The sequence below is a fragment of the Nyctereutes procyonoides genome, unplaced genomic scaffold, assembly GCF_905146905.1.
Source record: "Nyctereutes procyonoides isolate TBG_1078 unplaced genomic scaffold, NYPRO_anot_genome, whole genome shotgun sequence".
Lineage (NCBI taxonomy): Eukaryota > Metazoa > Chordata > Mammalia > Carnivora > Canidae > Nyctereutes > Nyctereutes procyonoides.
This window is the reverse complement of record NW_026575151.1, coordinates 1,548,031-1,575,314: the sequence shown is the minus strand read 5'-3', so window position 1 is coordinate 1,575,314 and position 27,284 is coordinate 1,548,031. Positions and strand designations below refer to the sequence as shown.

Here is a 27,284-nt window from a genome sequence, read left to right as displayed (position 1 = left end):
AGAGTGGAACTGCAAGCATATAAGTAGATGCTGGAATAGGGCAGCCTGGGTGGCCCAGCAGTTTGGCGCCGCCACCTTCGGCCCAGGGTGTGATCCTGGAGACCCGGGATCGAGTCCCACATCAGGCTCCCTGCATGGAGTCTGCTTCTCTCTCTGCCTGTGTCTCTGCTTCTCTCTCTCTCTCTCTCTCTCTCTCTCTCTCTGTCATGAATAAATAAATAAAAGCTTTTAAAAAATCTTAAAAAAATAAGTAGATGCTGTAATAATACAAAGAAAATAGTAATGCCAATGATAGTTAACATTGACTTAGTCACCAATGACCTCAATTTTGCCAAAGCTAAAGATCAACACTCAATCCATCTTGTTCAAAAGGCAACGGGCAGAGGTGATCATTCCCTTGTTCTTCACTAGCTTAGTGCACACCCCATGTTCCTGGTTTTCTCCTAGGATCAGTCCCCTGCTACATGCTAGCCACATGCACCTCCCACTGAGTGATCTCATTCAACCATCTGATGACTGACTTCTCACTTCTACACTGAGGACTCCCAATTTTATGATTCCACCTTGACTTTTCTGCACAACTCCAAAATGGCTGATCTTACCACCCTTTCTATAAGAAACATCTTTCAGTTATTACCAGACTGGATTCCTGATCTACCAGCCCCAAAACGAAGCCTTCTGCAGGGTTCTACATCCCAGGAAAGAGAACAACTGTTCACCCATTTGCTCAGGCCAACCTTGGAATAATCCTAATCCTTTTCTTCCTTTCTTTCCTCCTATTTCAATTTTTTAAAATATTTTATTTATTTATTCATGAGACAGAGAGAGAGAGAGAGAGAGAGAGGCAGAGACACAGGCAGAGGGAGAAGCAGGCTCCATGCAGGGAGCCGGACGTGGGACTGGATCCCAGGTCTCCAGGATCATGCCCTGAGCCAAAGGCAGATGCCCAACCGCTGAGGCACCCAGGGATCCCCTCTTTCCTCCTATTTCCAGACCATCAGCAAATCCGTGGACTCTTTCAAAAATGTCCTGAATGTGATTATTTGTTCTCTCCTGCCTTCTAGGGTATTGCCGTAGTCCCAAGGTCATCCTCCAGGTCTGAAGCAGCCTCTCCTAACTGGCTTTTCTTGTACCATTTTTATTCTATTATATTCCACACAGCAGCCAGAATGAATCTGCTAAGACTGAAGCCAGATCATGTCACTTCTCTGTTCAAAAGCTTCCAACTGCTCTCCTCTGCCCTCCGCAGATACAAGGCTGACACACTCCCTCATTTTCTATGTGCCCTAGGCGCTCTGCACAAATATCACTTCATCAGAGAAGTGTCCCCTGAAGTCTTATTAAAAAAATAGAAGTTCCGGGGTGCCTGAGTGGTGCAGTCAGTTAAGCATCTGCCTTGGGCTCAGGTCATGTCTATCCAGGATGGAGCCCACCATCAGGTTCCCTGCTGAGGGGGCAGCCTGCTTCCCCCCTGTCCGCATGTCCCTCCCGCTGCTTGGACTCTCCTTTATCAAATAAATACATACATACATAGAAATAAAAAAATAAACAAATAAGATACAAGTTCCTTCTACCTCCATCCTCTATTACTTTGTTATTTTTCTCAGCGTTGCCACTGACATTATCCTAAGTATTTACTTTTTTTTTTAAGATTTTATTTATTTATTCATGAGAGACAGAGAGAGAGAGGCAGAGACACAGGCAGAGGGAGAAGCAGGCTCCACGCAGGGAGCCCGACGTGGGACTCGATGCCCACAGTCAGGATCACACCCCGGGCTGAAGGCAGCGCTAAACCTCTGAGCCACCCGGACTGCCCTCAGATGCTTTTATTAAGCAGCCTAAGCATTATTCTAGCATTATGCATCATCTGTTACATTGCCCTGACATTAGATTTGCTGCGTTGCTGTCCACATTTCATTGACGTGGTAGCTGCAGCACAGCTTCGTTAGGTAACCTGCCCAACGTCACACGGCTCGTCCGTAAGCTGCTTAGCCAGTAAGGAAGTAAATCCCGGGACTCCGCTCCCGAGCAGCGGGCGCTCACGTCCGAGCCCCGAAAGCCATTGGCCGGAGCCAGGATGACTAAGGTGCAGGGCGGCGCTGCGGCGGGGCGCGGGGCGCGGGCTTCCACCGCGCTGTCGGAGCCGGCTGGGCCACCCAGCTCTGCGGTCCCCGCGAGCCAGCAGCAGCGTCGCTAGCCCGAGGGCGCGTTCGGCGGCCCCGCACGCGAGCCGGATGTACCTCTCGTGGGGCCCCAGCCCCCGCGGGCCCGTGAGCCGGAGGCAGGTCGGCCGGCGGGGCGTGGAGCTGCGACAGGCGGCCTCCGGGGAGCGGCACTCGCTGCTGCTGCTGAGCAACCGCCAGGTGCTCTCGTGCGGGGACAACAGCCGCGGCCAGCTGGGGCACAGGGGCGCGCCGCGCTCCACGCAGCTCAGTGAGTGCGGGACGAGGCTGCGGGCGGGCCCGGGCGGGGGCGGCGCTGGGCCCCGGGGACGCGGCCCAAGGGGCTCTGAGCTGCCGGCGCGCGACTTCGTCGGTTTCGGTTTCCCGGAGCGCAGTTTGTTTCGGTTTCCAGCGCATCTTAAAAGCGAAACTGAGAGGGAGACTTCCCGGGACCGCGCTCCTCTGAAGAGCCGTGGCCCCTCCCACCAGCCTTCCCAGACCAATCCTAGCCCGCGCGAGTCTAGCTGCCGCCCGGCTACCTGCAGAGGCGGCCTAGGGGCTGGACAGCTCTAACTCGCTCAGAAGTACCCCGGGGCAACTTTTTTCTTAAAATTAAAAAAAAAAAAGTCTAATAGCATTTTTAACTTTACTGATTATGATAGAAACCCAGGAAAAGAAATTGCCTATAATTCCAATACCCAAAGACAACTACTAATATTTTGATGTATTTCTTTCTTGCTTTATTTCTTTTCTTTTTTTATAAATTAATTTTTTATTGGTGTTCGATTTACCAACATACAGAATAACACCCAGTGCTCATCCCGTCAAGTGCCCCCCTCAGTGCCCGTCACCCACTCACCCCCACCCCCCGCCCTCCTCCCCTTCCACCACCCCTAGTTCATTTCCCAGAGTTAGGAGTCTCTATGTTCTGTCTCCCTTTCTGATATTTCCCACACATTTCTTCTCCCTTCCCTTATATTCCCCTTCACTATTATTTATATTCCCCAAATGAATGAGAACATATAATGTTTGTCCTTCTCCGATTGACTTACTTCACTCAGCCTAATACCCTCCAGTTCCATCCACGTTGAAGCAAATGGTGGGTATTTGTCGTTTCTAATGGCTGAGGAATATTCCATTGTATACATAGACCACATCTTCTTTATCCATTCATCTTTCGATGGACACCGAGGCTCCTTCCACAGTTTGGCTATTGTGCCTTATATCTATTATATATTTACTTTTATAAAAGCATGTCATTAGGGCAGCCCAGGTGGCGCAGCGGTTTAGCGCTGCCTTCAGCCCAGGGCGTGATCCTGGAGACCCGGGATCGAGTCCCACGTCGGGCTCCCTGCATGGAGCCTGCTTCTTCCTCTGCCTCTGTGTGTGTGTGTGTGTGTGTGTGTGTGTGTGTCTCACTAATAAATAAATAAATTTTTACCAAAAAAAGCATGTCATTATATAGTTTTATATATGTAGTATTTTTTTTCTTTTTTTAAATTTTTTTTATTTATTTATGATAGTCACACTGAGAGAGAGAGAGGCAGAGGGAGAAGCAGGCTCCATGCACCGGGAGCCCGACGTGGGATTCGATCCAAGGTCTCCAGGATCGCGCCCTGGGCCAAAGGCAGGCGCCAAACCGCTGCGCCACCCAGGGATCCCTATGTAGTATTTTTTTTTTAAAGATTTTACTTATTGATTCATGAGAGACACAGAGAGACGCAGAGACATAGGGAGAGGGAGAAGCAGGCCCTGACAGGCAGCCTGATGTGGGATTTGATCCCCGGGCCCTGGGATCAGGACCTGAGCCGAAGGCGGACGCGCAACCACAGAGCCACCCAGGTGTCCCGAAACTCATCCTTTTAAACAGCAACCATTGGGGCGCCTGGTTCAGTGGTTGAGCATCGCCATTTGGCCCAGGGCCTGGTCCTGGAGACCGGGGATCGAGTCCCACGTCGGGCTCCCTGCGAGAAGCCTGCTTCTCCCTCTGCCTGTGTCTCTGCCTCTCTCTCTGTGTGTCTCTCACGAAAAAATAAACTCTTTAACAATAAATAAAAAAATAAACAAACAGCAACCATATTTCCCCACAGACCATGAAACACGCATGGAGCTTATCTCCCTCACAACTTTCGTGTGGATGTCAGGTCTTAACTTTCTCTCTTTTTTAAAGATTTTATTTACCTATTCATGGGAGACACGGAGAGAGAGGCAGAGACAGAGCAAGGGAGCCTGACGCCGGACTCGATCCCGGGTCTCCAAGATCACGCCCTAGGCCAAAGGCGGCGCTAAACCGCGGAGCCACCGGGGCTGCCCAAACGTTAGTGTGCGTTGGAAAGATGAGAAATCTGAGTGACCTTTCTTTTTGAAGAAAATAAACTTGTCTTAAACTTGTTAAATTAATAATCTTCTGAGGTATTTTGTTCTGTTTTTGTTCCTGAAGAACAAATTCGGGCCTTGGAAACTCTACACGTTGATCTCGTGAGCTGTGGAAAGGAACACTCTCTTGCTGTCTGTCACAAAGGAAGGGTGTTTGCATGGGGGGCTGGTTCTGAAGGGCAGCTGGGAACTGGAGAATTTAAGGAAACAAATCTTATACCTATGTAAGTATTTCCATTCATTCATTCATTCATCCGATAGTTTTGAGTTTTCTTTTTTTTTTTTTCCACCCCTGCCAGTTTTGAGTTTTCATGTGCTAGGCACTATGCAAGATATCAGGGTACAAAGATGGTTATGACAAACACAGTCCCTAGCCTCAATGATGATAGTGTACCGAGAGAATGAGGCAGGAAAAAAACTTGTAACACCAATGATTACTTAATTAGAGTCCTATGAAGGAGAAGGACAGGGTGAAATGAGAATATGTGACTCTTTGATCTAATTCTTATGTATTGGAAATAACTGTGGGGACCTACTCAGTAAATAAATATAAAATAGATATAAAATAAACATAAAAATAAAATAAATGTTATTTTAAAGTGAAAACATTAAATAGGAGATACAGAAAGAAATCTTATCGAACCACCTGACTAAAGCAGTCTCCTTGAAAAAAAAAAAACAGCTTGGAATGAGTTTGTTATGAATCCAATTGCTGTGAAGACAGAGTGCCCAGTCAACATTTTAAAAAAACCTATGGAACTTTTCATACTCTCCTGTTGAAGCCCTAAGACCATTCCTTATGCTAAGTTGATATATACAAGGTGATTCCACACATTTTCCATTACTGGGAGCTCCCATATGTACATGTAAATAATAGATGTTATTTGTTTTTTCTCCTTTTATTCTATTGTCAGTAAGTTTGCACGTCCCCTACCAACTGGATCCAAACTGGAAGAGGAAAAGATTTCCTCCCAACATAACCTTTTGGTCTGTCTTAAGCCAGACAGATCCTAATATTTTATATAGTGAGATGTGGGGAGAATCCTATCCTCACAAACAGCTTGCTCTAGGACAAATGATGACAAGCAGTCTGAATTGTGTGTTCATGAATTACATGTTTAAGACTTTTCAAAAGCATGATTTTTAATATTTGGAAGTTACTTTTTATTACTTCTTCTAGTTTTTAATTGTATAAGAGAGTGCTGTGGTTTGAGGGGAACAAACATTGAACTTGGAGTGAAAAGACAAAGGTTTGAGTCTAGTTCTACAACATGATACCTGTAACATGATTCCCTAGAGCAAACTAGAACTCTGAATTCTACCATATGAATTTCAGCCATATGAAATTGCTGATAGTTATGTTTTTGATTCACACAAATGGCAATTTAATAAGATCCAACCATTTCTTCATTGCATAGGGCTTAAATCAGGTGATATAAATAACAGTGTTCTATAAAATTCTAAAGCCCTGTGTCATATGTGTATGAAGAAATTTATTTTTTAAGCCATTAAGTATAGAATAAAAGTTAGTAAATGATATACTGCATTAAAAGTCTAATAAAAATCACTCTTGTATTAAACTGGATTCTGCTCTATACCTTGTTTTGTTTTGTTTGCTCTGTACCTTTATACATGTCGATGTCAGGTTAAGAATAGTTTGAGGGCTTTGGAATAAGGGTGCTGTGGAAAAATAAGGAAATAAAGTTATTTCTGGGAAAAATATACCCAGGTTACCAACAGTCCTAAAAATGATGGATGGATAAATGCAGACTTGTTGGTTTGACAACAGTTTCAGAAAATTAACTCCTTAAAATTACTGAAGACTACATGCCAATCAGGAAAATCACCATTACCGTGCTGTTTCTAAATACTACCAAACAGCTTTACATACCTGTACTCATCAAGAGAACTATTTATTCTATAGAAAAAAGATTAAAATAGCCCAATTTGAAAAGAATGGAAAGGAAGAGAAAAGTTATTTTCCTAAACCAAATGTATTACCTGGGATCGTTTTAAATAACTGTAGTTCACTTGGTGAGCCACTCTAAAAAAGGATTAATAGATTTTGTATCATTTTTATTATAGGAAGATAAAAACTCTGAATGATATAAAAATTAAACAAGTTTCCTGTGGACACTACCACTCTCTGGCATTATCAGAAGGTAAAAAAAAAGCCTTTTTGGATCTTCTAAGTGTCATTACAAAGTAATTTTTTTGAATATGAGTGATGCCTGTTGATTTTTAATGCACTGGGGCTCATTTTAATGCATTTAGAAGTTTTTGACTTTTTAGATTTCATAAGCTATATTGTTCTTTTTTTTTCTATTTTCTTCGTTCTTACTATATTCTAAAGTAGTGCCTAATTCATTCATATCAATGCCATAAAGGGTCATTTCTGTTCACATGACCTGATCTAAGTTAGAATTGAGTAATGGTTTTATCTTGAACTTTGTCTTTTATGCTGAATTGTTGCATATACCAGCAAACTCAGCTAAACTAAGACCTATTTGTTTTACTTAGATCAAAGAAAGATATCAAAATTATGACTTTACATTTTCTTCTACCATAGTCAGTCAAAATGTTTCAATGGAGAGTGCTGCAGTGGAAAAAATTTTCTCCTATCCTCTTTGGTTTGGTACCTGGGAGCCAGCAAATTTAAGAGACAACAGATTAACAAGAGAAAAGGCATACCAATTTTATTAGTATTTTCATGCATAGAAGTTTACAGAAAAGTGAAACTCAAGAAGTGTTTAGACTTGAGGGCTTATGTACCCTTTTAACAAGGGAAAGATTTGGGCTTTGCAGGATAATCCATCATAGGGAAGGGAAGTGACTTGGAAATACATATGAGAAACTAATGGAAGATAAGAGTTATTTTATTAAGAGTTATTTGTGAAGACCTATGTTGAGGAGGATTCTCCATCTCCGATGATGAGCCACTGACCCACCCCTGATTCAGGAGAAGAGGACAGCTTCACAAAAGGAAATATGTAACTTGCTTTTGGGTAGAGGAGGGCAGAGAATTTTCCCCACATTTGTGGATTCTCAATTGCCTTCAGCTCAAAATAATCCTTTTTTTTAAAAAAATAATCTTTTTTTTAAAAAAGATTTTATTTATTTATTCATGAGAGACACACAGAGAGAGAGAGAGGCAGAGACATAGGCAGAGGGAGAAGCAGGCTTCATGCAGGGAGCCTGATGTGGGACTCAATCTCAAGGCTTTTGCCTTGAGAGCCAAAGGCAGACGCTCAACCTGGGCCACCCAGGCGTCCCCAGTTCCAAATAATCCTTATGCCAGAGAGGCAGATTTTGGGGTGGCATATTGTGATTGCCTTCAAGAGACACGTGATATTTGCAGATCCCTCAAGTGATGTCATAATCATAATTGCAGCAGGGCCATAGGGGCTCTGGATAGCCAACATTTCCTGGTAGCCTTCTGTGCTGCTACCATGTGAAATGCTTTACCTGTGTAATCTCATGTAATCACCTAACAATCACAGAAGCTGCACATTGTTTGTATCCTTATTTTAGAAATGAGAACATTTGGGCTCAGAGACTTTCAGTGATTTGCCTAAACTCACACACTAAGAAATGAGATTTGAACCTACACCTGTTAACATTCCAACTCTAAGTGCTTAACCACTATACCATGCGGGCCATGAGACCATACCATAGTTCTGTGGCTAATCGTAGAACTCCTTCCTCCCATCTCCAGTGATTTGATCTAGGGCAAGTTATTTAACCTGAGTCTCAATTTTCTCATCTGTAGGAGTACTGATGCCTACCTTATGGGGCATTTAGATAATTCTGTGAAAGAAGGAACACAGTATATCCAGTACAGACTATAGCAGATAGCAGGGATACAATAAATATTAGTCTCTTTTCCTTCTTTACCTTCCTTCTTCTTAATTATTGAAATAGCCTGAATTATTTCCTTGGGGTATTGATTTGTCTTTATACTGGTTCGGGCTATAAAGGTTATATGGAGCCCAGGTACTCTGTGCATTTGCTATGGTGAACTATGAGTTCTCATAGACCTTCATGAGTTTGACATTCTGCAGTGTGTCCTCAGAAATACTTTTCAGTGGGATAAATAACTATAGAAGAGTTAAAAAAGAAAAGTCAGATATAATAACATAAAAATCTGAGCGATGTTCGCATTCTTCTGGGTAAACAATGAAGCATTAGAAGACACTGATTTTTGACCTCATGTAAATAAATTATCTATCTCTGGTCAAATTCAATATAAAATGTTGTTGGTCTTTTTCTTCCATAGGTCATTCCACAAGTATTTATTAAGTGCCTATAATGTTTCCAGCAGAGAGGCTATAGCTGTGAACAAACATAAGACTCTGCTTCCAAAAAAACAAAAAAAAAAGACTCTGCTTCCATGGAATTTATATTCTGGGGGGTGTATAGGGGAACTGAGCCTTAAACACACAGACAAATAATTATGTCATACAACATAGATAAGGGTATGAAGAAATGGGAGACCAGGTAAGGTGAAGGGAGCAAGTACCTGAGTGGAGGAAAGGAATCTTTCTGTTTTATAAAGGATGTTAGGGAAGCAATTGGTTTTTTTGTTTGTTTTTTTTAAAGCAATCGGTTTTAAGGTGAGTAGAGACCAAAAGAAGGGAGGGAGGGAGACATGATGCTAAGGTCCTGATCCAAAAGAATGATCTAGACACAAAGGCAATGAGGTAGCCGCATGCTCAGCAGTATGCTCAGAAACAGCAGGGTCCCTGGAAAGGTCTGAGCAAGGGGGAGATAAGGTCTGAAACATATCATGGGGGATACTGGTGACCTGGGGCTTGTGAGAATTGGCCTTTTATTGAGCAAGATAGCAGATTCCTGAAGGGTTTAATCTGACTTTTTTTTTTTTTAAGATTTTATTTATTTGAGAGAGAGTAAGCGAGTGAGTGAGAGAGAGCATAGGAGCAGGGGCAGAGGGAGAAGCAGACTCTCTGCTGAGCAGGCTCCATCCCGGACCCTGGGATCATGATCTGAGCTGAAGGCAGACCTTTAACCAATTGAACTGTTCAGGTGCCCCCTTACTTATTTTTTTTTTAAAGAGTAATCTGGCTGCTTTTCGGAGAAGAGACAAAGATGGACTGTGGGAACCCAGTGGGGTGCTATTGTAACCTTCCAGGAGAAAAGTGAGGGTGGCTTGGTGGCAAAGGGTTAACAGTGGAGAGGTGAGAAGTGGTTAGATTCCAGACACATTTTATCTTTTTTATTTTTGATTTCTTTGAAGATTTATTTATTTATTCATGAGAGACACAGAGAGAGGCAGAGACACAGGCAGAGGGAGAAACAGGCTCTTTGCAGGGAGCCTAATGTGGGACTCGGTCCTGGATCCTGGGATCATGACCTGAGCCAAAGGCAGGCACTCAACTGCTGAGCCACCCAGGCGTCCCTCCAGACACATTTTAAAGATAGAGACTAGGATTTGCTAGGTTGAAGGGTGTAAAAGAAAGAAGACAGTCAAGGATGACTCCAAGATTTCTGGTCTAAGCAGCTGAAAGAACACAATTGACCTTAACTGGGAGGGAGAAGAGGAGTGGATGTTCCTGACCACCCACCTTGCTTTTGGTTAGAATACTCTAACCTCCTTTATCCCTATTGTAATTACTCAAGACTTTTAGAATTAGGGTGGTAGTTTCTACTTGAACTTGGTATTCCAATGTGTTTGCAATTCTGAATTTCTCTGCTTCATTTTTGCAGGTGGCCAAGTGTTTTCATGGGGAAGTAATAGTGATGGACAGCTGGGTCTGGGGAGGGAATTCCCCTCCCAAGCCAGCCCACAGAGGGTGAGGTCCCTGGACGGCATCCTGCTGGCTCAGGTGGCTGCAGGTGGGGCCCACAGCTTCGCCCTGTCTCTCTCTGGGACCTCATTTGGCTGGGGAAGAAACAATGCAGGGCAGCTGGCCCTCTGCAAGAATAATGTCTCAGGTAACAAGATAGTCAGTAAATCATTCTTTCTTTCCAATTGGAAGACCAGCTCTGCAAAGGGGACTCTCAATGATTAGGGCAATGATTCCCAAACTTTGTGATACATTAGAATCACCTGGGGAGCCACCTTAATTTTTGATTGCCACTTTAATATATTACCACAGACTTGTGGCTTAAAACCACACAAATGTATTATCTTTTAGTTCCGGTGGTCAGAAGTTTGATGCAGGTCTCACTGGGCTAAAATCAAGATGTCAGCGGGGCTGCGTTCCTTTCTGGAGGGTTCAGAGCAGCAGGGTCGGGGATGGGGATGAGCGTTACACCATTTTCTTGTCTTTTTCTCCTAGAGTCCATCAGCATTCTTTGATTCCTAACCCCCCCTCTTCAAAGCCAGTAATGGCTGGTGAAGTCTTCCTTAAGTCACATTACTCTGACAGTGACTCTTCTGCCTCCTTCTTCCTTAAAGGACCCTTGTAATTACATTGGGCTCACCTAGATGACCCAGGCTACCTCCTTATCTTAAAGTCAACAGATTTGCAATTTTAATTCCATCTGCTTCATTAACTCCTCTTTGCAATATCACCTAACATATTCACAGCCTCTGGGGAAGGACAGGGACATCTTCAAAGCCCCTTCTTTTGCTTACTCTAAGAGCATTTACAAATCCCAGTGCCTAAGTTAGACCCCATACCAAGTAAATCAGTTTGTCTGGGATGGAAGCCAGGCATCGGTCATTATTAAAGATTCCACAGATTATTCCAATGTGCAGCCAAGTTCAAGAACCACTGGATTAGCAAATGCTAGCAGGAGAAACAACCAGTTCCTCTGGCAACCCTTAAACGAACTCACCGTGAAGTCTTCCCCATGAACCCTATACCTCCTCTGTTCAATTCTTTACATTCAGCTAACATATATTTAGCACTTGTTGTGTGCCAGTACTTACATCACATTTCATTTAACTTTGTCAACATGAAGTCCTCTTCAGTAGGTCCTCTTATTTTCTTAACTATTATTGTGTATTTGCAGGACACCTACTATGTAACAGAAATGAAAAAACCTAATGGCAATTTTATTAGGAATAAAGGTCTTAAAACAGCTTTTTAGGAGAATAGCTTTAGGCATTCCAGAAGATTGAAGAGTTTCCAGAAATAAATGCTAAAGGACTGCTTTTCTTTCTTTTCCAAAGTAGAGCTCTTTTGTGATACTTGTAAGTGTTCATTTAAAAAAATGTTAATGAAAAAAATAAAAAAATGTTAATGAATTATAAGTTGACAAAAGTATTAAAAAGTCTAAAAACTCAGGAAATCTGAGTCTTATAATCTAGAGATTCTGCTTTCTTTCATCAGGACAAAGCTACAAGCCTCATTCAATTAGTGCTCTGAAGAATCTAGGTGTGATTTATATCAGCTGTGGTTATGAGCACACTGTAGTACTTACCCAGGTAATCTAAAATGTTTTGCTATTTTTTTAATTCCTGAGAAATGTTAACACAAGGTACACTTACTGACTGTTGTTGAAAGCAATATGTATATCAATATCTCAACATATCCATTCAATGTAAAGAGGAGAAATTAACCAAATATAAGCCATGAAATTTTCAAGATCCTATAACAGAAGCTAATTTCAGCTTTTGGAGATATTTTTAGATACCCACTAAATTAGATTAATGGGGTACCTGGCTGCCCCAGTCAATAGAGCATGCAACTCTTGATCTCTGGGTTGTAAGTTTGAGCCCCATATTGGGTGTAGAGATTGCTTAAAAATAAGCTATTTTTTTTAAAAGTTATTTATGTATTCATGAGAGACACAGAGAGAGGCAGAGACATAGAGGGAGAAGCAGGCTCCTCACAGGGAGCCCGATGCAGGACTCGATCCCTAGATTGGGATCACACTCTGAGCCGAAGGCAGATGCCCAGCTGCTGAGCCACCCAAGTGTCCCAAAAATAAACTCTTAAAAATTAAAAAAAAAGATTATTAACCTTTTGTTAATCTAGGAACTAATCGGGTAGCCCCTGTGGCGCAGCGGTTTAGCGCCGCCTGCAGCCTGGGGTGTGATCTTGGAGGCCCAGGATCAAGTCCCACATCAGGCTCCCTGAATGGAGCCTGCTTCTCCCTCTGCCTGTGTCTCTGCCTCTCTCTCTCTGTGTGTCTCTACGAAAAAAAAAAAAAAATCTAGGAACTAATCCTTTTAGTAATTATTCATTCATAATGTAGTTCTACAGATGAAAATTATTATAGACAGAAAGTAATTTTTACAAGTTTTGATAACCAAAATTATAGTCTAGAACTACTTTGTTCCATTTCTTGCTTGGCACAATTACAAGCCTGCTTTGTAAATGTTTGCCTCCTCTTCTTGTACTGGCCAAATAGTATATTCCAATGGGATGAATTCTTTCCATAGTCATAAGGAATAGACTTGAAAACTATTTGAGTGGTTGAAATGTTATTTAAAAACTAAATATATAAAAAAAAAACTAAATATCAAGACACCTGGGGTGGCTCAGCAGTTGAGTGTCTGCCTTTGACTCAGGGCATGATCCTGAGGTCCTGGATTAAAACCCACATTAGACTCCTACAGGGAGCCTGCTTCTCCCTCTGCCTATGTCTCTGCCTTTCTCTCTCTGTGTTTCTCATGAATAAATAAATAAAATCTTTTAAAAATATAAAATAAATATCTAAAGTAATTTGTATTATTTTATTCTTTTAGTTAGAGAGTATGCATGCACATGAGGGGGGATGGGGCAGGGGGCAGCAGGCTAGGGAGAGAGAATCCCAAGGGCACCTCTCCTGCTCCCCCCACACGTGCTCTCTCTCTAAAAAAACAACCTTCTGAAGAAAGATTTTCAGAAGAATGCTCAAAGAAATAAAGCACCCCTATACTTAAATGTTGGTATTAACATTGTCTTGAACCAATGAATTGTCCTTCCATTCATTCTACCATGAATGTCAATGATTTTTCAAGTTTAACGAGTTAACTTACATTTACTATTAGAAATAATAAAACAATAAAATGATAATTTTAATAATAAAAGATTATATTTTATATAATAAATATAAGACCCCTCTCCTTTATACAGAGCTTGTATTTCACATAGTGCTACCATGTAATTATCTGATGATACTTAATCTTTAGTTTTTTAGTTACTTTTTTAAATCTGAAGTTAGTCTGATTCCTTCTTTCTCAAACAGAATGGGAAAGTGTTCACATTTGGAGATAATACCTATGGACAGCTGGGACACAGCCCCACTGCTGAGAAGAGTGGTCCACAACTCGTAGAAGGAATTGATGGCCTAGTTTCACAGATAGATTGTGGAAGGTAATGGGCTAGTTTTTTGTTTGTCTGTTTTTAGTGTGAGTAGAAAGTATTATATTTTATTACTTAGAAATGATTCCTCAGTGTTATCAAACCTTAAAACCCAAAATATGTGACTACTCTTTTTATAGTAGTAGTCATAAAAACTTTTTTAACTTATTTAATTTATATAGTTTTTTCTATTTTTTCTAATTTATTCTAGACATTTCATTTATTTAATAGGAATTTATTGGAAGTCTCCTTATATAGACTGCCTTATTAGGTGCTGGGGGTTGGGAAGAGGGTTTAAAATAAAAATAGTGGTGGGGCACCTGGGTGGCTCAGTCAGTTAAGCATCTGACTCTTGATTTCAGCTCGGATCATGATCTCATGGTCATGGGATTGAGCCCTACAATGAGCTCTGCACTCAGTGAAGAGTCAGCTTGAGATTCTCTCTCTCTCCTCTCCCTCCCCATCTGCTACACCCTCCACCAAGCTTACTTTCTCTCTCTCAAATAAATTAATTAATTAAAAAAAATTAGAATAGTAGTGCTTGCCTTGAAAAGACAAAATTTAAAGTATCTCATGCAAATAGAAGACAATATATATTTGCATATGCATTCAGAATTTGCATAACCTAATAATGAAGACACTGAATGTTATCTACCCAATTCATAAATAACAAAGCTTACATTTAAAACACAAATGGAAAAAAAATAAAAAAATAAAAAAAAACAAATGGTAGAAACCATAATAAAGACCCATCAGTAATATTTCATCCTTAAGGTTAGTAATAAATGAATATTCACCTACCATTTGTTTAGCCACATCATTTGGTACCCTCTCACCCTGATATTATGATAAGGAATCTCTGGGTATTTAGTATAAGATAAATCTGTTATTTTGTGTTAGGAGATACCTTTTTTTCTCAAAAAGTGTGCATAAGTTGAGCTTCATTATATTCTGTCTCTTGCAGTTACCATACCCTTGCATATGTCTACACTACTGGAAAGGTGGTGTCTTTTGGTCGTGAACCAACTTGCAAAAGCAGCCCAACTCATCCAGAGGCTCTGACAGAGAACGTTGACTTTACTTGCCTGATTTCTGCTGATGGTATGAGTGGTCCCACTAATTCATGATTTTGTTTTAATTGATGCCACTGGAGGAGATATATTATTTATTTTCTTTTCACAGGAGTACATAGAACTGTGGTTCTTTTTGTACTGTTATTTTTAACCCATACAATATGCATCATTTCTTATGCAGTGATTCCTGTAGTATTTAGTAATTTTTTTCTAAAGATTAGAGTAATATGGAAAAGATTCCAAGTTGATGAATGATCAGAAAGATACACTTTTATATATTTAATCAAACTTTTTCTAGGGGCACCTGGCTGGCTTAGTCAGTGAAACATGTGACTCTTGATCTCAGGGTTGTGAGTTTGAGCCCCACACTGGGTGTAGAGATTATTTAAAATAAAAAACAATGACAAAAAAAACCCTCTTCTAAAACAAGTGCATGAAAAATTAAATTTTAAGTGAATATACATGTAACCTGATCAAAATTAATCTTTTATACATGTAACATGTAACCTGATCAAAATAAATCTTTTAGGGTACTTGTGGTCAAAATTCATTTGGAAGAATATAAATTGCTAATAAATAATTTAGTTTGGTAATATATAAAATTTTTTAGGGGCACCTGGGTGGCTCATCAATTAAGCATCTGCTTTCAGCTTAGGTCATGATCCCAGGGCCCTGGGATCGAGGCCCGCTTTGGACTCCCTGGAGCCCACTTTTCCCTCTCCCTCTGCCTGCTGTTTCACCTGCTTGTGCTCTGTCAAATAAATAAAATCTTAATATATATATGTATATATATATATATATTTTAAGATTTATTTATTTATTCATGACAGACAGAGACAAAGAGAGGCAGAGACACAGGCAGAGGGAGAAGCAGGCTCCACACGAAGAGCCTGATGTGGGACTTGATCCTGGGACTCCGGGATCACACCCTGAGCTGAAGGCAAACGCTCAACTGCTGAGCCACCCAGGGGTCCCCATATATATATATATATGTATATATATATATATATGTATATATATATGTGTGTATATATATATATATATTTTTTTTAAGATTTTATTTATTTTAGAAAGAGAGAGAGAGAGCATGCATAAGAGTGTGGGGTGGAGGAGGAGGAGCTGAAGTAGAGGGACAGGACGACTTCATGCTAAGTACAGAGTCCCAACACAGGGCTCAATCGCATGACCATGAGATCATGACCTGCGCCAAAATCAAGAGTCAGATACTTAACCGACTGAGCCACCCAGGTGCCCCAATATATTTGTGTTTTTTTTAAATCTAATTTTTTACAGTTTTGGGTTTATAACAAAAGATTTATTTTTTTTTTCACTTCTAATAACAATAAGTACTTGGGTCCAGTCATGATCCCAGGGTCCCGGGGTTGAGGTCTACATTGGGCTCCCCTACTCAGTGGGGAGCTTGCTTCTCCCTTTCCCTCTGCCTGCTGCTCCTCCCACTTGTGCTCTCTCTCTCTGTCAAGTAAACAAATAAAATCTATTAAAAATTTTTAAAAAGTAAAATGAATAAGCATGCATTTATACTTTCTTTTAGACCTTGTGGATTTTCAAGTCAAACACATTTTTGCTGGAACGTATGCAAATTTTGTGACAACTTATCAGGTATGTATTATATTTTTTTGTTTCTTTTAAAAATCATTCTTAAAAATAAGCAAAAATGAATAAAAGTCATTTTTTTCCTCTAGATTTCAGAGCAATTTTTGAAACATTGTATCACTTGTATGTATTCAAATTTTTTACTAACATAAGTTCCTCTGTTAGAATGCTTCTTAAAAATCTTCTGTAATTTTAGGGGTACCTGGGTGGCTCAGACAGTTGGGCATCTAACTCTTGGTTTAGGCTCAGGTCTTGATCTCATGGGTTGTGGGATGGCCCTGTATCAACCAGGCTCCATGCTTAGTGGGAAGTCTGCTTGAAAGATTCTCTTCCTTGGCCCCTCCCTCCACTTGCTTGCACTCTCTTTCTCTCTCTCTCTCTCTCATGAGTGAATAAAGGGCCCCTGTGTGGCTCAGATGGTTGGACATCTGCTTTCAGCTCAGGTCATGATTCCAGGGTCCTGGGGTCAAGCCCCACATCGGGCTCCCTGCTCTTCGGGGAGATTGCATCTCCCTCTCCCTCTGCCTGCTGCTCCCCCTGCTTTTGCTCTCTCTCTCTCTCTGTCAAATAAAAAAATAAACTCTTTTAAAAAAATGAGTGAAGAAATCTTTTAAAAAAAAATGAGATGTAGCCTCTTTTAAAAATACTTGTAATTTTCACTTCCTCCTAAGAGATGATACCCCCAAACCTAAGTTCATTGCTTTTATTACTGTTTGTTATTAAGTAAGATTAATGATGATAATAACAGCATTAATATTAATTGTAGTTGTCATGAGTTAGGGACCAATTAAAATACTCCAAGTTGATTGACACATTTAATCCTTATATCAACTCCAATTGGTATTATTTCCCCCATTTTACAGATGAAAAAACTAAGTCTCAGAGAATTGGACTTACCCAAAGTTGTACTGCTAAGAGGTGGCAGAGCTGGATTTAAACCCAGGCAATCCAGCTCCAAAGCTTATATCATTATTCACCATACTGTAGAACCCTCCTAATTTTTGATAGAGAGGTTTTATTATCATATTTCTGGGAGTTCTGAAATGCCTGTATGGAGACAGAAGTATACAGGCATACCTCGTTATATTATGTTATGATTTAGCATTTTTTACAAATTGAAATTTTGTGGCAACCTTATGTTACATCAAACAAATTTGTGGGCACCATTTTTACAACAGCATTTGCTCACTTCTTGTCTCTGTGTCACAGTTGATAATACTTACAATAGTTAAAAATTTTCCATTATTATTACATTTGTTGTGATGATTTGTGATCAGTGATCTTTGATGTTATTGTTGAAATTGTTTCAACCATGCCCATATAGGATGGTGAACATAATCTATAAATGTGTGTTCTGATTGCTCCTCCAACTGGCTATGTCTCTGGCTTTCTGCTTCTTCTTAGGCCTAACCTATTTATTCCCTGAGCAAAATAATATTAAAATTAGGCCAATTAATAACCCTACAATGGCCTCTAACTGTTCCAGGGAAGAGTCACATGTCTCTCATTTTAAAACAAAAGGTGGGAATAATAAACTTAGTGAGGAAGGCACATCAAAAGCTGAGAAAGGCTGAAAACTGCATCAAACTTAGCCAAGTTGTAAATGCAAAGGAAAAGTTCTTGAAGGAAATCAGAAGTCCTCCTCCAGTGAGCACACAAATGATGAGAAAGCAAAGCAGCCTTATTGCTGAGCTGATATGGAGAAAGTTTTAGTGATCTAGATAGAAGATCAAACATTCCCTTAAAATCAAAGCCTGATCCCAGGAAAGGTCCTAACTCTCTTCAATTCTATGAAGTTTGAGAGAGGCAAGGAAGCTGCAGAAGTTTCCTGCACCAGGAAACTAAAAACTTTATTTGATTCTTTTTATTGTGATATTCACTTGATTGTGGTTGTCTGGAACCAAACCCTCAATATCTCTGAGGTCTGCTTGTACATAGTTATTTCCTTAATTTGTACTTTTTTCTTTTTTTTTTAATTAATTATTTGTTTGAGAAAGAGAGAGCATGTGTGCACAAGTGGGGGGTGTGGGGGGTGGAGGGGCAGAGGGAAAGGGAGAAGCAAACTATGTGCTAAGTAGGCTTGATCCTAGGGTGCTGAGTTTATAACCTGAGCCAAAGGCAGATGCTTAACCAACTAAGCCACCTAGGTGCCCCTCTTTTTTCTTTTTTTGCCCCTCTTTTTTTTTACAAATAAATTTTTTTTAGCAAGAGAAAGCACACATAAGAGGGGGAGGAGGCAGAGGGAGAGGGAGAGAGAGAGAATCTTTTTTTTTTTTTTTTTTTTTTTTTTATGATAGTCACAGAGAGAGAGAGAGAGAGGCAGAGACACAGGCAGAGGGAGAAGCAGGCTCCATGCACCGGGAGCCCGACGTGGGATTCGATCCCGGGTCTCCAGGATCGCGCCCTGGGCCAAAGGCAGGCGCCAAACCGCTGCGCCACCCAGGGATCCCAGAGAGAGAGAATCTTAAGCTGACTCTCCACTGAGTGAGGAGCCCAATGTGGGGCTTGATCTCATGATCCTGAGATCATGACCTGAACTGAAATCAAGAGTTGGACACTTAACTGATTGAGACACCCAGGTCCCCAAGTTTATACTTTTTTCTATTTTCAGGAATGTTTTAAATTTGACATTCATATAGACTCTTGCCATATTCTCTGGGAAAAAAAAAAAGTGTTCAGAGGCAAAAGTTTCTGTGCTGCTGGGGAGAGTGAGGAGATTGTACTTGGTTGCTCTATCATAGCCATCTAGTCAGCCAGTCAGCAGTTGACTTCTGTGTCTCAGGCTCTGCTCTCAGGGCTGGGGATAAAAGTGAGTAATACAGACAAGGTTGGTCTCATTCTTTTTTTTTTTTTTTTAAGATTTTATTTATTTATTTATTCATGATAAACACAAAGAGAGAGAGAGGCAGAGACACAGGCAGAGGGAGAAGCAGGCTCCATGCAAGGAGCCTGATGTGGGACTCAATCCTGGGACTCAATCCTGGGACTCCAGGATCACGCCTGGGCTGAAGGGAGGCGCTAAACCGCTGAGCCATTCAGGGTCCCCATGGTCTCATTCTTGGTATTGGGTTCTACAGGGAAAGAGGCAATAAATATATAAATGCAAAATTATTAAACTGTATTAAATAGGACATGTGAGATTGAAAAAGTGGGTTTCTTTAGAAATGTCAGTCAGGGGGCACCTGGGTAGCTGTCCGTTAAGCGTCTGATTCTTGGTTTTTGGCTCAGGCCATGATCTCATGTATCATGGGATGGTGCCTTATATCGGGCAGTCTCCTCTTAGGGTGGAGTCAACTTGAAGATTCTCTCCCTCTTCCCCACACTCACATGTGCATGCACTCTCATTCTCTCTCTAAAATAAATGGATAAATCTATGAAAGAAAGAAAGAAAGAAAGAAAGAAAGAAAGAAAGAAAGAAAGAAAGAAAGAAAAGAAAGAAAGAAAAGAAAGATCAAAGAAGACCTCTCAGAGGCTGGGACACTGAAACAGAGACCTTAGCCATTCTTAGATCCAAAGACAGAGTGTTCCAGGGGTGGCTGGGTAGCTCAGTTGTGTGAGTGACCAACTCTTGATTTTGGCTCTGGTCATGATCTCAGGGTCCTGAGATCGAGCCCATCCACAGGCTCTGTGCTCAGTGTGAGGTCTGCTTCTCTCCTCTCTCTCCCCCTGCCTTTCCCCTGCTTGCTCTCTAAAATAAAAGAACAAATCATTAAAAAAAATTAAAAAGAGTGTTCAAGTAGAGGGAACCACATGCAGAGAGGCCCTGTGGCAAGGAGAAGTTTAGCATGTGTGAGGGACAGAGAGAGGGCCAGAAGAGCAGAGCACAGTAAGAAAGGGTAGAGAGTTATAGGAGATGGAAGCGGGTAGGTGAGACGGGGTCAGCGTGAAGTATCCTTGGGGAGGAGACACAGAGCCTTAGCTGGATGTCCAAATCTGGAGCTCAGGGAGGACGTCAGCATTGGAATACAGACATGGTAGCTGTCCAAGCATAGACAGGATTTAAAACTGGGGCATAGATAAAAGGTCACCTCAAGAGAGAGAGTAAAAATGAGAGGAGAAATGTGACAGAATCCAGCAGTGAGGAGGTGCCAGGAGAAAAATTGAGAAGGGACAGTTTCTGAGGTAGGGGAAAACCAGGAGAGGGTGGTTCATCAAGATAAGAGAAGAACGGATTTCCAGAAGGAGGAAGTGGCTAATACTGCTGAGAGGTCAAGATGAGCACAGACATGATTTTTGAGAATGATCCTGTTCAGATGGAGAAAACAATGATACATAGGGGGAAAAAAAAGAAGAAGAATTGCAGAAGCAATGTCCCACAACAGGAAAGGAGAGGCAGGATCCCATCTGTGTAGAATGTAGGGGCTTGAGCAGAAATATTTATTTTTCTTCTAATAAGGAACAGAGGAGGTGAGGGTGGGGTGAAAGAAAGGTGATGAATGGCTTCAGTTTTCTCAGTGAGGCACAGGGCAAGGTCCTCATCTGGGAGTGAATGAGAGAGATGAGGAGTGTTATATGTTTAGGAATAAAAGGAAGGTGTGCAGTAGTTGTCTCAGAGAGTGAGAAAGCAAATATTGTGGGAAATTATGAAACATTATTTGGTGCCCATCTGAAGTTTGTGGTAGTAGGACAGAACGTGAAATCAACATGGCTGCGTGTGATTCTCTCCAGTGAATGGACTGGATTCAGTTTTGCTTGGGTTCAATTTTGGAATAATCCAGAGGTTTTTTTTTTTTTTTTTAAATTTATTCATGAAAGACACACAGAGAGAAAGAGTCAGAAACACAGGCAGAGGGAGAAACAAGCTTCATGCAGGGAGCCTGACATGGGACTCCATCTCGGGTCTCCAGGATCACACCCTGGGCTGAAGGCGGCACTAAACCACTGGGCCATCAGGGCTGCCCCTCCAGAATTGATTTTTAATCACAGATGGAGTTTTGCTAGGTAAGTCCAACAGGAAAATGACAGGGAAGGAAGTATTTGAAAGGGACTTCTTATAGTGCTGACCATGGAATCTATGCTTGGTAAGGACAAGGAGGCAATAAATAATGAACAAACAATAGGGTCAATGGATTGGAGATCCTAGTGGCCTCAAAGAATGTTGGAACGGGTTCCACTCTAAAGTAAATATCTTAGTCTGCCCTGCCTGCTAACAAAACACCATGGACTAGGTGGCTTATGAATAGCAGAAATGTTACTTCTTACAGTTCTGGAGTCTGGGAAGTCCAGGATCAAGGGGCCAGTGTACTCAGTGTTTGGTGATTGTTTATGGGTGGCTGTCTTCTTGCTATGTCCTAAGGCGGCAAGAGAGCTCTCTGGGGGTCTCTTAAAAGGGCACTAATTCCATTCATGAGAGCTCCACTCCCATGACTCAGTCATCTTCCAAAGGCCCCACCTCTTAATACCATTATACTGGGGATTAGAATTTCAACATATGAATTTGGGGGGGAACATATTCAGTCCATTCTTCTCCCCACCCCTCCAACTCCCAAAATTCATGTCCTTCTTGCATGCAAAATACATTCATTCTGTTCCAATAGCCCCCAAACTCTTAACTCATTCCAGCACTAAAGAATGTTGGAGTGGGAGTTTCACTCTAAAGTAAGAGAATCAGGATCCCTGGGTGGCGCAGCGGTTTGGTGCCTGCCTTTGCCCAGGGCGCGATCCTGGAGACCCGGGATCGAATCCCATGTCGGGCTCCCGGTGCCTGGAGCCTGCTTCTCCCTCTGCCTATGTCTCTGCCTCTCTCTCTCTCTGTGTGTGACTATCATAAAGAAATAAAAATTAAAAAAAAAAAAAAGAAACGAATGTGAAATATTTAAAAAAAAAATAAAGTAAGAGAGTCAGAAAAGGGTATATGATGACCAGAAAAGAGAATCAATCTTTCTATCTTTCTTTCTTTTCTTTCTTTCTTTCTTTCTTTCTTTCTTTCTTTCTTTCTTTCTTTCTTTCTTTCTTTTCTTCTTTCTTCTTTCTCTTCCTTTCTTTCTTTTGATTTTATTTATTGAGAGAGAGGGTGAGAAAGAGTATGAGCAGGTGGGGGTCGGCAGTGGAGAGGAGGAGCAGAGGGAGAAGAAGAAGCAGACTCCCTACTGAGCAAGGAGCCTGATGCAGGGCTTGGTCCCAGGACCCTGAGATCATGACCTGAGCCAAAGGCAGATATTTAACTGATTGAGCCATCCAGGGGCCCTGAGAATGTTTCTAATAGAAATTTTAGAAGGTCATATAGTTATCAATGATTATAAACCATAGGGTATCACCAAGATCTGGGGCAGTGGTTTTCAACTAGGAATGATTTTGCCCCAGGAAACACTGGGCAGTTTCTGGAGACATTTTAAGTTGTAGTAACTGGAAAAGGGCAGGTGTGTTGGGGTAGCTGCCATGAGCATCTGGTGGGTAGAGGCCAGGGTTCCTAAACAACCTACAATGCACAAGACCCTCACAACAAAGAATTATCTGATCTAAAATATCAATAGCATCTGCTTGAAACCACTCAACATGGGTGGTTGAGATGGAACAGAGGAAGTGTGGAGATGAGATCAAGAATTGAGAGATCAAAGTGGGAAATCATGTTTATTAGTTCCGTAGTTGCCAAGAATTACAGGAAGGATGACAACAGACATCGCAGGGCCAAGGGACACAGCAAGGTACTAAAGTTTTCAGTGTTGAAGGGTCATGCCAAGGACAAAGGGAGATGATTACTTCAGAGGAGCTGGGATTTTGAAGAAAGTAGAAGAAATGGTATGTAAGTACCAATAGGGAGCACGTCATTGTCCTAAATTTCCAGCAATGTGTGTGTATGTGGTGGTGGTGGGGGGAATAAAAGCTTTTTCGTGATTGAACTAGAGGGGACACCCAGGACCCAGATCAAGAAGCTGAAGGGGAGCTTCAGAAGTCATGGTTACTTATCTTTTTCCAGAGGTCTTTATTTAAGCATTAAACTAAAATGATGAAGAGTTTCCTGACTCCTGGGGTGCCTGGCTGGCTCAGTTCATAGAATATGTGATTCTTGATCTCAGGGTCTTGAGTTTAAGCCCCACATTGGGCATAGATTTACTTAAAAAAAAAAAAAAAAGAATTTCCTGACTTATTACAAGTTCAGTGGAGGCAGAGATATAACATGAAGTGGAACATTAATGTCTTTGGAAAACTATATTAAAAAGTCAGGTTTTTCTTCCTAGGCAGTGATTTCCGACACTTCTAGCTGAGCCATTTGGTTTCAAGTATTGTATAGAACCATGGTTCTTAAAGTGTGGTCCTTGTACCAGAGCAGCAGCATCATCTGGGAATTTACTAGATGCAAATTCTTGAGCTCCACCCCTAAATCAGAAACTGTGGGGTTTGGCTCAGCAGTCTATGCTTTAAATAAGATCACCAGGTTAAGTTTGAAAACCACTGATCTAAAAGTAAAAATATATGGGTGATTAAAAGGGAGAAAGAAACTAGTATTTTTTGCATACCAACTATAATCCACAGGTTTTGTATGCCTAATATTATTTAATCTTAAGAAGAGCCCAGAGAGGTAGGTATTATTATCTCATTTTAAAAAATATTTTACTTATTTATTTGAGAGAGAGAGAGAGAGCAAGAGAGCACGCGAGACCACAAGCTGGGGGAAGTACAGAGGGAGAGGGACAAGCAGACTCCCCAGTGAGCAGGAAGCCTGTTGTGGGGCTTGATCTCAGGACCCTAAGATCATGACCTGAGCCAAAGGCAGACGCTTAACTGACTGAGTCATCTAGGCACCCCTATTATCTTATTTTTCAAATTGTGATTAAAAATACATGTATATCATAAAATTTTCTATTTTAACTATTTTTAAGTATACAATTTAGTGGCATTAATCACATTCACAGTATTGTGCAACCATCACCACTATCCATTTAGAAAACTTTACCACCCCAAACAGAAACTCTGTAAACTTTAAATAAGTTTCTATTCTGTGACAGCCACCCCCCTCCCTGGGTAATCTCTAATCTACTTTCTATGAAGTTGCCAATTTCATATAAGTGAAATCATACAATAATAGTCCTTTTGGTTTATTTTACTTAGCATAGTGTCTTCAAAGTTCATCCATGTTTCAGTGTGTATCAGAATCTCCTCCCTTTTTTGGGCTGATTATTCTGCATGTATATACCATGTTCGTCTGTTGATGCTATTGCTGGACACCAGTTGTTTCTACCTTTTTGGCTATTATGAATAATGCTACAGTGAATATTGGTGTACAAGTATCTGGTTGAGTCTCTGTTTTCAATTATTTTGTGTCATCCCATTTTTAAATGACAAAATTAAGGCCTAGACTAAGCCAAGTAACCAAGTCTAGGAACTGGAACAGCCAGGCCAGTCTGTGACATAACTCCTTTGACCAAACCCCACTGTCTAAGAGGGCGGGGCCTACCTACCACCTGTGCTGCAAGCTTTGCTGTGTTATTACTCAGCATGTGGTTATGTTTTCCTGATCATTTTTTTTTCTTCCTTGAAGAACACCAGTTCCACAGACGTTCCCAGGAAAATCCTTCCAGGAATAAGCCAAATTAACGAGTCCTTGACAGAAAAATGGATAGCAGCAAAAAAACGCACTGAATGTGAAGTGGCTAAGAGGTAGCTCTGTCTGATAAGTTGTAAATCACTTTTATTTGTTTTGAAACCATGAGGTCATTTTATCCTAAATATAAGACAGAGGGTATATGGCTTTGCTATGAAGATATTTGCATTTTAATCATGATTCTCTCCTAACATCTCGATGTTTGAAAAAGTCATTGATGTCCTCATTCATTCGTCATTCACTTGACACAACTACATTGAGGACATACAATTCCCAGGAGCCTCAGTAGATGTGAGCAATGCAGGAATAAATAAAAAATCATGTGTCTCACAAAGGCTTCATTAAAGTAGACCTTTTTTTAATATATCTTAATAGTTTATACTCTGGGCTCCATAAATTTTTGTTTTCAGAAGGATGGATTTTATTCAAATCCATGATTTAGTATAATCAACCATGAAGGGTTTGGGTGAGATTTATCAACACAAAGTATATCCAGAATTTGGAAGACTCGTAGGAAAGTAGTTATTTCATTAATGATTGCATGTCATCAGTTATATAACTAGACATAAGAGGAGGCATGCTTTATAATACGTTATGATGAAGTTTTGGAATATAAGTGAGGTCCAGAACCAATGACCAAGAAAGAATTCTTGAGACATCTTTGGTGCAAAAGGGTGGTTTTATTAAGGCACAGGGACAGGACCCGTGGGCAGGAAGAGCTGCTGCCCAGGGCCTGTGAGGAGTGACTGATTATATACCTGGCAGTTGGGAGGGGTTTGAGGATAGCGTACTCTCTAAGGAATTGTGGAAGCAAGGTTTCCAGGACCTTGAGGGGGCTAGCTATTGTTGAGAAAAAGTCACTTATTAATAAAACTTTAGTCATGAAACCCTTCAGATGCATATCAGTGGGCCATTGCTTGGGGGATGATTGCCAACAGGTATCTTAGGGGGGTAAAGGTAAAGGAAGTTTCTAAAGGAATTTTTATACGTTAAAGTAGACTTACAGGATCCTGGGGGTCAGGATAAGATTGCCTTTTGCCCTTGACAAACTATTAACATCGAGGCAGTTGAGTCCCCAGAGGAATGTCCCTCTGCCTGTTTCAAGGACTTGTCAATGTGCGGCCCTGCCTGGGTCCTCAGCTAGCCCTGTCCCCATCATTATGACTTAACACATATGTTGTTACTTTTACAGTGAAATTGCAGTGATATTTTCATCTCCTGCTTGTCTGACTGCAAGTTTTTTAAAGAAAAGGTAATTTTTACATGAGATTTACCTTCTTTTAAAACACTAGGGATTGGGGCAACTGGGTGGCTCAGTAGGTTAAGCAGGGTGACTCTCGGCAATCCCCAGTTGTTCCATTGGTTCTTAACCCAGCTACACTCTTCGTCACTCGTCAAAGGGACTGGAGGAGCTGTTGAGTCCAACAGCCTCTCCTCAGAACCAGAGAAACACAGGGAAGCTGACTGCTGTGGCTTCCCACTGGCAGCCCATGGGGCAGAGTCCCCAAAAGCATCCCTGTTCATCCCCAGCATATCCCAGTCAAAGGTGAGAGAAGAGAAATAAGACACTGTTTCCCTCTGCCTTCTTCCTCTCCCATTTGCTTTCTTCTTCTTGCCATCCTTCCAGATGAAACTGAGGGACAGGGACTCTGCCATACAGTGTTTCCTCTTTCTTCCCTACCCTAGTCTCAGGCTAATCCTTATTGCATATGTAACACTTTCCATGCTAAGAATATTATTTCTGTAAAGTGGAAAAGTATCCTCCCAAGAGTAATGAACCTCAAGGTTTGGTCTTAAGATGCCAAAGACTGTAAAGGACAATATATTTTAAGGAGAGATTTACAATACTTTGTTGGAGCACTTGCATAACTATTTTAGCCTGGGTAAATATTTACTATTGATGAGTTAATTCAGTAAGCATACAATATTTCTTGATAGAACATTTATAAAGACAAGTCACTTGACAGATGCAGTCTCTTCAGATATCACCAAAACAACCCAGGAAAGCACAACACTGAGACAAAGCTTTGATAGTGTTACTGAGGGGAAGGACAAGTTGGAATTTATCAAGAATTTGCAGGTTGGTTTAGGGCAAGTCTTTGACTTGGGAGGGAAAGGCTGGGGGCTTGATTAGGATCTGGAAATGATTCAATTATCCAGGACAGTTGGAAACAGCAAGGCAATGACTTTGAGGCAAGCAATTCAAAGAATCTTAGGACATAAACTATCTGTGAACGCCTTCCATTGAGGAGTTAATGAG

General features: G+C 41.2%; 1 protein-coding gene across 3 annotated transcripts in view; it reads left to right on the top strand.

Annotated features, from left to right (window-relative positions):
- The first annotated feature begins 1,795 nt into the window (after nt 1–1,795).
- The window catches only part of HERC6 (HECT and RLD domain containing E3 ubiquitin protein ligase family member 6), a 57,603-nt gene continuing 32,114 nt past the window's right edge, over nt 1,796–27,284 (top strand). For 2 of the 3 annotated variants that reach the window (XM_055313008.1, XM_055313007.1), the window contains exons 1-10: nt 1,797–2,433; nt 4,603–4,762; nt 6,624–6,700; nt 10,263–10,490; nt 11,837–11,931; nt 13,680–13,807; nt 14,760–14,896; nt 16,421–16,488; nt 24,962–25,080; nt 26,217–26,276. In XM_055313008.1, coding sequence (XP_055168983.1) covers nt 2,235–2,433; nt 4,603–4,762; nt 6,624–6,700; nt 10,263–10,490; nt 11,837–11,931; nt 13,680–13,807; nt 14,760–14,896; nt 16,421–16,488; nt 24,962–25,080; nt 26,217–26,276 — 1,271 coding nt within the window. In that variant the 5' untranslated portion in view covers nt 1,797–2,234. Of the gene's footprint in view, nt 2,434–4,602; nt 4,763–6,623; nt 6,701–10,262; nt 10,491–11,836; nt 11,932–13,679; nt 13,808–14,759; nt 14,897–16,420; nt 16,489–24,961; nt 25,081–26,216; nt 26,277–27,284 lie in introns of all 3 variants that reach the window. The other variant, XM_055313009.1, reaches the window with a different exon arrangement.